Here is a 10,431-nt window from a genome sequence, read left to right on the forward strand (position 1 = left end):
ATTGATAATTCTCAAATTACATTTCCAATACCTAACTTTTCCTGATTCCAGACCCATATAGCCTATCAGATAACTCCAGACTAATAGCCCAAGAGTACATAGGCCCAAGATTTAAACTTATCTTCTTCTTCAAATATCCTATTGTTTTAGTTACATATACACACACATTGATATGTAGTTATATATACACTTATGTGTATAAGTCTAGAGATATATATCATACACAGAGACATTGCTTTGTTAGATACTGAACATATATTAGCAAAAACATTATTTCATCATAACTATGCATTTTAGTATGGGAGATTGACATTGATCAAACAACCATACATTTAAATGTAGTATAAGTATGGTCATTACTGTGAAGGAGAGGGATGTGGTGTCATGTGAGGTATAATAGGGGTATTTGGCTTTCTTCTTTCTAATACATGACCTTTTTTATTAGACAAAGTGGCAACAAGTAGCTCTTCAGAATTAGACTATCTTTATTTCTTGACAATATTTATCACAATTCACTACTCAAAATGCTAGCAAATGGTGTAATTTTTCTCCTCAGAATTCCTATTGCTTTTCATACTAGTTATGACTATATTGTTAATAAATCACATAAAATGTCAAGTACTGAAATGATAGCAGTAGCATTGGTATTTAGCATGTTGATATAGAAACTTAATAAAGGAACTTTTACAAAAATAGTGCATCATTTTTGAGAAAGAAACGAGTACCTTTTAGTCACAAGTCTGGACTAAAAGGTTAATTTAATGACTAATTCAGGAGTACCTTTCAGTCACAAAGTCTGGCTGCTGCTCTCTTCTTTTCACATAGTAAATGATGTTTGTTGATTGAAAATTAACATTATTAATTCCTTTTTCTGTCATATGTGTTTCAGTTCTTGTGCTCAAAACTTGAAAGTCCTCAAGCACCCGTTCCTAGAATATTTGTGCCCATGACCACTAGCCCAGAACATTAACTAAGTTATGCATAGTCTTTGTAGCAATCTGGTGAGGCAGATATTATCATTGTCCTCATTTTTTCAGGTAAAAGAAATGGCAATGAAATTTCTATTAGAGTCTCAGCAGAAGTCAGATAGAATACTTCAACAGATAATTGAAGAGAGTGTAGTAAGGGACCATAGTATGTATAAAGGTTTGACAGAATTTAGGAAAGCTGCCAGACATCATGAATACTCTGGGACTAGTAACAGTGGGAACTTTTAATATGCCTAATCCTATGTGATAAAGGGACGGAGTGATATTAGAATTCAGAGAAAGAGCTGTAAATGAGAAGAACAGTCTGACAAGAGCTGTGATCTTGAGTTGAGAGGCACAGCCAATCTATGATGATCTGGTAGAGGGAACCATGGGAATAAATACCAAATCTTACTTTACACTAACTCACATTCTTCTGGCAGTGCCTGCTACTGGTTGAACCCTGTTGGAAGCCAGAGCGCACAAAAGAGCTTGTTGATACTATCTCCACAGGTCAGCTTAGCTCAGAGAGGGTAAAAAAATGTAGGAAAACAAATCTGAAAGGGAAATAAAATTAAATAACTTGCTGAAGATTTCAGAGTATTAAATGGCAGAGCAAGTATGGGGCGGGGGAGGGGTGGGGACACAAAAAAACCCCGGAATGTATTTATAATAAATCGTGTATTTATTCTTACATTTAAACTTCAGTCACTTTCAAAATACTCTCTGTTTAATGCAGTTCACCTATCGAGATGCTTTTTCCACTGTTCAAAACAGTTTTTGAATGTATCAATTTTGATGACTTTTAGTGCTTCTGCTGTTTTTTGTTTCACCTCTTCTACATTGGCAAAATGTTTATCTTCAAGGATGTTTTTCATCCAGGGAAATAGAATAAAGTCACTCAGGGTGAGATCAGGTGAATAGGGAGGGTGAAGCAGGGGTATTATGCCATTTTTGGTCAAAAACTGAGTGTGGTGTGGGCAGGTGTGCTGGTAGATCTCCCATCATAAAATGGACAAACACACTGAAAGAATCTTTAGAAAAATTCACTGAAGCCAAATGCAGCCTCTCACAACAATGCTGTCTGATACACTGACGCTGATGGGTTCCTAGAACACTTAACCTGCGGAGGAAGCCTGTACTACAAGGGGCCCACCCTCCAAAAAATAATTTTGGATTTTTGGGAGGGTCCCCCCCATACATGAGTGACAAGTGCTTTACTTCTAACCATAATGCTATACTTCCTCTCTTTAAAAAAAAGTTATGAAATATTATTTACCAGGAAAAAATATTTTAAATCTGGAAGTTTATGTCCTATCCCAAATTATTGGGTGCATTTATACCTTATAGTAGGTGACAACCAATATATGCAAACTGAACAGCAAAGAATGCCAGAAAAAAAAAATACAAGTTAGGCTTGCATGTTGGTTTTACTTGTTGGCATTTACAGAATATTAAACCATAGTTGTTCCCCTTGTTCAGATTCCAGACTCCATCATTTCTCGTGGTGTTCAGGTGCTCCCACGAGACACAGCCTCCCTCAGCACTACTCCTTCAGAATCGCCTCGTGCTCAGGCTACATCTCGCCTCTCTACAGCTTCCTGCCCAACACCAAAAGTAAGTACAGATCCTTTGTACCTTTCTTTACTGTGGAAATCTGGGAAAACTAACCAATATTTCCTTCTGCTTGTCAAGGTTGGATTGCATGCAACATAATACTATGAAAAATGAATAGAATGTAAGATAGTTACCACCTATTGTTTTACAAATTGTCACAATAGACCAACAGATTTCATACAAAATGTCTTCTACATCACAGCTAAGGATATCACTTTCTGTAGCTCCTGTGTCTTTGTTGTAGACTTGTTATTTTTGAGCATACTCATCAATATAGATGTAAAATTATTTGTTTATACTAGAATGAGTGTACTTTTGGCCAATAAACAGCAAGATTAACAAAATACTGTCACCAAAGGGATTTTTTTTTAACTTATTCAGGCTGGGGTAGCTCCCTGCTCTAGTATCATTCCACATTTTTTCAAATATATTCAACTTGGAATGTTGCTGCCTAATATTTGGAAACAAATCTAAATTTATTAGAAAGTTTTAATGCCAACCTTTGGGGGAGGGAAGGAGATTCTTAATCTTTATTGAATTGGCAGAGGGGGAGGATTAGACTTTTATTTTTTGTTCACATCTTTGTGTATATGATAAATTAACTAGAAAATTATTGCTGTGACTGCCTTCTCCTGGAGTGTCTCTTCCCTGGTTAAGTTTGTCATTTGTGCTTTCAAGTTCTCTATATGATGAATCCAATATTGGCATAGAAAGATTAACAGTAACATTCCTTTTTACTTAATAAGACATGTTTTAGGTAGCAGGCTACACACTAAATTTGTTCTAGGGATCTGACAGTTAATTTTTCAAACTGTGGCTTTTTCTCTGTTATCAGATTTAAGGAACTGTATAGTTGTCTTCCTCAATTCCAACTTTTTCATCAGTGTCTGAATGTTATAGTTTTATTTGACTAAAAGCAATGTTAAACACTTCTTGATGTGGGTAGTACAGTTTGTTTTACATTACATGGTACATCTTCTCAGCAAAGTTTTCAGTTACTGTTGTGTATTATTGTTTTTAGGCATATGTTAAAAATAACATATATTAATATATTCATTTAAAACATGAAGATTCTAAATCTGCATTGAAGAAAAACTGTAAGAACATTCTAGACATAAAATGCATGGTAATGCCATTTTGGGTGCCAGTCATTTTCAACTGACTGAAAACAAGGAATTCCCAAAACCTAAATTGGATAGAAAAATCGTATCCATGTCTTTTAAGTTATTAAAGCAAATTAAAGTATAGCTTGACTGTATTAAAATCCTATTGAACACGCCAGACTCATTTATAATTAAAACTAAAAGTTGGGTAGACTTAAATGTTGGGAATACAGAACTATTCTAGACATAATATTTTTTTTCCTTGATTATGTAGTAAAATCATAAATGTTTAAAAAAAGATTTTAGGATTAATTGAATTATACATAGTAGTTCTTGAGCCTTTTAAAAACGTTCTAATTATATTTTAGTTACAAGCAAGATATAAAATACCATTGTAAAAATCATCTGGTACTTCCAAATTCAACAAAGTAAAATCCTGAAAAATAAAAATGTTAACATTTATTAAATTAATTTGCTCATTATAAAACTTTAGGAGAGCAAGTGACTTATTTTGATGTTTCTTCCTTAGATAACATTTAGATGGTTAAACTGACAATGAATTCAAATAAAGAGTGTATTTTGTCTGGGAATAAGATGATATTCCTTTTAGATGATTTTTATCAGCACTATATACCTTAAGGATAAAATTACTGCTTTGGTATGATTTTTAATATAAACTTTAAATACAGAGTTAAAATACTAATGTAATAAACTAGTTTGAATATTAATATTTTCAAAGGAGTGAAAAAGTGAAATTGATCGTTCTAATGAAAAAGTTCTCATAAATTATAAGACAGCTTAATTGAATCTAAACTAAGTGTCCTTATAAGTACTTTAATATCAGTGACATATAGTCTCTGCCTTCATGGAGATTACAGTTTAACTGAAGATATATTACAGGAAGGTTATTCCTTATCCAAAATGCTTGGTACCAAAAGTGTTTTGATTTCAGAATTTTTCAGACTTTGGAATATTTGCAGATATTTAATCTGGTTGAACATCTCTAATCCAAAATGTTATAATGAACATTTCCTTTCAGCTCAAAAAGCTTAAGATTTTGGAGTATTTTAGATTTTGGGTTTTCAGATTAGGCATACACAACCTGTGAAATAAACAGGTAGATCAACATAAATAATTTTAATAATTTCACATTAACTTAGTAATTATAAATTTAAATACATGCTAAGAAGAAATGAAAAAGTTGTGCTGAAAGAAAATAATAGCAGAGGACCATCATTTAGAGAGGGTGATCAGAGAAAGCCTCTCTAAAGAGTAACATTTCACTGGGAGCAAGGATGAATGGAAACTGAACATGAACTTTTGTGCCCAGTGGAGGTTTTAAGAATTATGTTCATCAATAAGGGCCACTTTAAAGTTAGTTATCACCAGTCAAAAACTCCTAGGCTGAAACTTTTCACTAGTATATAAATAGTCAAACTTAGTAATTTCAGTATCAAATTTCAAATATCAGTCATTTTTTATTTAAAAGATGTTTTTCCTTTCCCTACTGAGTTAAATTTCAAAGTCATAAATTTTAGTACCTAGTTCTGTTCTAGGTAAATTATTTATTTTAATTTTTTAGCATAAAAATTGGGGGCAGAGAAGTCAAAAGTGATTCTAGGATTTCAAATTCAATTGGTAGTTAATATAATTAATAACACTATTGTTAGATTATAGTGTTATTAACTATATTAAGGAATTTAAAAAACAGCAAATTTTCAGAGTAATGTATTTTTATTGTGAATGTGTTCATTCTGAGGTATATGTGAGATAACCAAGGATCAATACTTAGCACAAAATTGGAAATACAATTTGAGTTTGAAATTCTACTGCATCTTGGTTGTGATATATATAATTTAGTATACATTAGTGTTGACCAAATCCCATAGAAATTCCCTCTCTGCATTTTGAATTAGGCATGCATAGACTGTTATGTGCAGAGATATATGTGCAAATATGTTTTCTTTACATCAGACATATAATATAGTTTGAAGTTTTAGCACTAGAAAGAACACTTAACTTGATAATAGAAGACCTGTATTTAAGTGATTGCCTCTCTACTTAATGATCACACTAAATTTAGCAGGTTGGTTAACTTTACTGAGCTTCATGTCTATTAGGAAACTGGCAATTCTTGTCTTCATAACAATGATTTATTCGTTCATTACATAAGTCCTTGTTTTGTAGTGGGAAAGCAATAGTAAGTGAGTAAACATTGCTCCTGCCTTTACAAATAGATAAAACAAGCAGCTACAAATTAAAATATAAATATAATAAATAATATGATTTATCACAGGAGTACAGAATATTATGGAAATAGCCCCTAGAAGCACTTAATTGAGTCTTTGTGAAAGCACAAAAGGACTAAATAGCTAGGTTATGATTCAAAACTAACAGTTTCAACCTTTCCCTCTGTAGTTTTTTTTCACTGGACAGCATTTAAGCTGAGAGAGAGAATTCCTGTTCATTTACATGTGTACATCTATTTATTTAGGTTAACAACTACGATATTAAACATTATTTTGCATTTAAATTTTACATGTATATTGCAATATAATATCCTGGATTATGCTTTGATCCTTTAAGATTCTCCAGCTAGCCGGGCTCGGTGGCTCAGCCTGTAATCCCGCACCTTTGGGAGGCTGAGGTGAGTTGATTGCCTGAACCCACGGGTTCGAGGCCCACCTGGGCAGCGAGACCTCATCTCTACAATAAATCAAAAAATCAGCCGGGCGTGGTAGCGCATGCCTGTAATTCCGGCTACTTGGAAGGCTGAGGTGGAAGGATCACCGGAGCCCAGCAGGTCGAGGCTATGGTGGCCAGGAGCAGCCACTGCATTCCAGTCTGGGCGACAGAGTGAGACTCCAACTCAAAAAAAGAAAAAAAATATTCTCCAGCTATAGTGAGAACAAGATCTATAAAATATAACATGTCTTGATTCCCTTTCATGATAATCGTGCATTATCCTTTCTAAATACTTCATAGATTGCATTTTCTCCAGCAAAAATTTATTAACTGAAATTACATTTTATTATATATGGGATAAAGTTATTTCTCTTTTATATCAGATATTTTTTGGTAATCTGATGAATTGACAAATTATTTTCACTCCTCTTGCTTTATGACAGTGAAGTATTTTTCAAGCCAAAGTTGGGATTTTTGCCTTTTATTACTCTAAGTAAAATAGAGCCTAAGTCAAATAGTATGTAGATTCTATTTAAAGTAGTGCAGATAGTATTTAGAGAACTAAAATAATGATAGTCTTCCAAAAAATAGTTGCTGAAAGAATAGTTCTATAACAGATAATCTCCCTTTAAAGTCAGCATGGTTCACAATTTAGATGAGTGCTGATTTTTTATTATGGAGTATAGCGGTATCTCTATTAAAAAATTGAATAAAGAAAAAATAATGACCAGAACAAAAAAATTTTTTTTAATTTAATATTTCAGTCAGTTCATTCCCTTTAGATGGTATTAAAATAGAGAATATTTTTAATGGCCAATTTTTTATTCTTTTATTCCCTATGCATCTGAGGTTAGACTTTGAAAAAGTAAATATAGTCTATAGTCACATTTCCTTGTACCTTAAATGATAGAAAACAATTCTCTGTCTATACTAACCAGCAAGTTGACTTTTTTCCCCTTAGGAAGAAAATATAAACACTATCAATATCTAATTGAACTAAAGTTTATACAATGATTAGAAAGTATAAGTATTGAAATATATATATGAGGGTATCTTGCTTTAATATACTAATGTCTAATACTATATTCAAGCAAAATACATAATTATTGCTTCTTTTGTAGGTTTCTGTTATTGTTCTTTAAGTAAAAGAATTTGTATTTCTTTCTTTCTTTTTTTTTTTTTTTTTTGAGTTGGAGTCTCACTCTTGTCGTTCAGGCTGAAGTACAGTAGCATGCTCACGGCCACCACAGCCTCGACCTGCTGGGCTCCAGCGATCCTTCCGCCTCAGCCTTCCAATTAGCCGAAATTACAGGCATGCGCTACCACGCCCGGCTGATTTTTTGATTTATTGTAGAGATGAGGTCTTGCTGCCCAGGCGTGTCTCAAACTCGCGGGCTCAGGCAATCCACTCACCTCAGCCTCCCAAAGGCGCGGGATTACAGGCTGAGCCACCAAGCCCGGCTTATATTTCTTTTTTCTCCTAGGAATGTCAGTTTTTGTAAACTATTCCATATAGTCGCTATTTTCCTTCATGAACACCAGGGTGATTATATGGTTTAACTAGTTCATTGACTAAACCTAAGCTTCCCAAGCCTCTGGAGAATCTCATTGAAGTGACTATAATTCTAGCATAAATCAACTCAATAACTGGTGCCTGCAAATTATTTTCTACTATTTTTAACAGCCTAAACAATATCAGTAAGACTATAGTAAGCATCAAATTTCTTTACTTTTGTCTGAAATTATATCAACATTGGTATATCAATATCTGTTCAGCTGTTAATAATTATAGAAATTATAGAGTCTATATGTACAGTCGACAAACAGCAAAAAGGTTGGAAAGTACTGAGTTAGTGAGATCAAAAGTACATTGTCTAAATTAAAAATGTGTTTTCTGTTGTGCAAAGTTAACAAGCCCATCTGGAGGGTGCTGAGCAATAATTCTCAAACTTACTGTTCTCAGGATCCCTTCACATTTTTAAAAATTATTAAGGACCCCAAAAAGCTCTGTGTATGTGGATTATATCTAGCACTGTTTACTGTATTAGAAATTAAAACAAATTTTTAAACATGTGTTTATTTAAAAATAATAATAATAGCCAGGTGTAATGGCTCATGCCTGTAATTGCAGCACATTGGGAGCCTGAGGCAGGAGGATTGCTTGAGCCCAGGAACAGTAGACCAGCCTAGGCAATATAGCAAGACCTTGACTCTACAAAACATTAAGAAAAAAAATTAGCTGATTGTGGTGGTGCACACCTGTAGTTCCAGCTACTCAAGAGGCTGAGGTGGAAGGATCACTTGAGCCCAGAAGGTCAAGGCTGTGTTGATCCTTGATTGTGTATTAAGTCTGTGATGATATGATGTTTTGGTTGAAGAATATGAAGAAACAAATCAAGCCTTCTACAGATGTGTAGTTAGAAGAATGACTATTTTATTAACATTTTCAGATAATTGTGAATATTCTTTGTTTCCATAACAAAAACTTACAATTGTTAGTCTATTAAAGGTTAGTTGAAATGTTGAATTTGAAACCCTTTCTAGGACCATTTCATACGCATACATTAAAATCTATTGGTCTGTCTTGCACTTGAATGGATCTTTTACCCAGGCACGATATAGGAACACATATATATTAGTCATTTGGAAAGTGTAAGTTCTCCAAATGCTGGCATATTTCATTATATCAAAAAATCATCTTCATTAATGTAATCACCAAGCTAATCAAAAAGTCTAGGAAGTATGGAAGCTCTCAAACTCATAGTGGCAGATATACCTTTCCCACAATTCTAATTTTTTTTTACTTAAAAACTAAATTTTATACTTGGTAAAAAGACAGCAAATACTGTCAGTTTTTCTTTAATTAACAGGCTTGCTTTTTTCATTTTTAAGAAAACTTACACCAAACATCTGCATCTAAATAATCATAGTTTATTATTCTATCATTCTTTCAAGTAAAAATAGTGTTCTAATTAAAAACTGGCTAGTTCAGCTTACAACTCAAACAATTGCATAAGTGCTTTTCCTTGAGACAGCCAGCATCCTTTGGTATGCAGGAGAAGTGTTTGTACTTCCCATTTTGTCACACTCAAAGGTCAAGTTTTAATTAATTTAATTACATTAATATGTGCTCTTTCATTGAGAACGATATTAAATGAAGCTAACTTTAAAAAAAATAATAGCAGTACATGGCAGTGATTAGAGCAATGACTATTTAGACTATTTGGATCTAGTGCCTTGATTTGTATAAAATATCAATCCACCATTACTTTTGTATCATCAGTGCAAATATCAACATGCAAAAAAGGCAAATAATGTCTTAGAACTACTTGTAAAATAATTATGACCTTGTAGATCCCTGAAAGGGTCTCAGAGATCTTCATGGGCTTGTGAACCACACTTAAAGAACCACTGTCAAATTAGCAAACTGACCTATGGTTCTTGAAAATATTCTGGGTCAAAATGGTGGCTATAGAAATCTTTTTTATTATTATTATTATTTTATTTTCCATAGAGGCAATGTTACAGCAGTATTCTCAGTTTAGAATATCCGATCTTTTATATAAATTACTACCCATACCATGTGTAAGCATTTTAAGTACTTCACCCTGACTCTGTGATTCAAGTTGATTCTAGGGCAGGTAACACTGATCCTCTCTGATTCAAAATGAGAGAAGACTTCATGAAATCTTTTGAAGAGATGAGACCAGAATTTTAATTCCTACCTAACGCCAATCACTTCTGCATCTGCATTTGGATAACAACTAATGTATCCCCAGGATATCCTGACTGCTAATAGGTATATACCAAGCCCTCTTAGGAAATAACCTAACCCAGCTTGGTGGCTCAGCCTGTAATCCGACACTTGGGGATGCTGAGGTGAGCGGATTGCCTGAGCCTGTGGGTTTGAGATCCACCTCGGCAACTTTGTGAGACCTCATCTCTACAATAAATCAAAAGAAAATTAGCCAGGTGTGGTAGCGCATGCCTGTAGTTCTAGCTACTTGGAAGGCTGAGGCAGAAGGATCGCTGGAGCCCAGTAGGTCGAGGCTGCGGTG

At 33.8% G+C, this 10,431-nt stretch overlaps 1 protein-coding gene across 1 annotated transcript in view; it reads left to right on the top strand.

Moving 5' to 3' along the window:
• Window positions 1-349: 349 nt before the first annotated feature.
• Window positions 350-10,431, top strand: part of LOC103259229 (gephyrin-like) — a gene marked incomplete at its 3' end in the record, with an annotated part of 154,653 nt that continues 144,571 nt past the window's right edge. Inside the window, exons 1-2 of the mRNA XM_021711754.1 lie at window positions 350-391; window positions 2,451-2,585. Of these exons, the coding sequence (XP_021567429.1) occupies window positions 350-391; window positions 2,451-2,585 (177 nt within the window). The remainder of the gene's footprint in view (window positions 392-2,450; window positions 2,586-10,431) is intronic.

Source organism: Carlito syrichta, unplaced genomic scaffold (assembly GCF_000164805.1).
Source record: "Carlito syrichta isolate Samal-C Ts95f unplaced genomic scaffold, Tarsius_syrichta-2.0.1 Scaffold302568, whole genome shotgun sequence".
In the NCBI taxonomy this organism is placed as follows: Eukaryota; Metazoa; Chordata; class Mammalia; order Primates; family Tarsiidae; genus Carlito; species Carlito syrichta.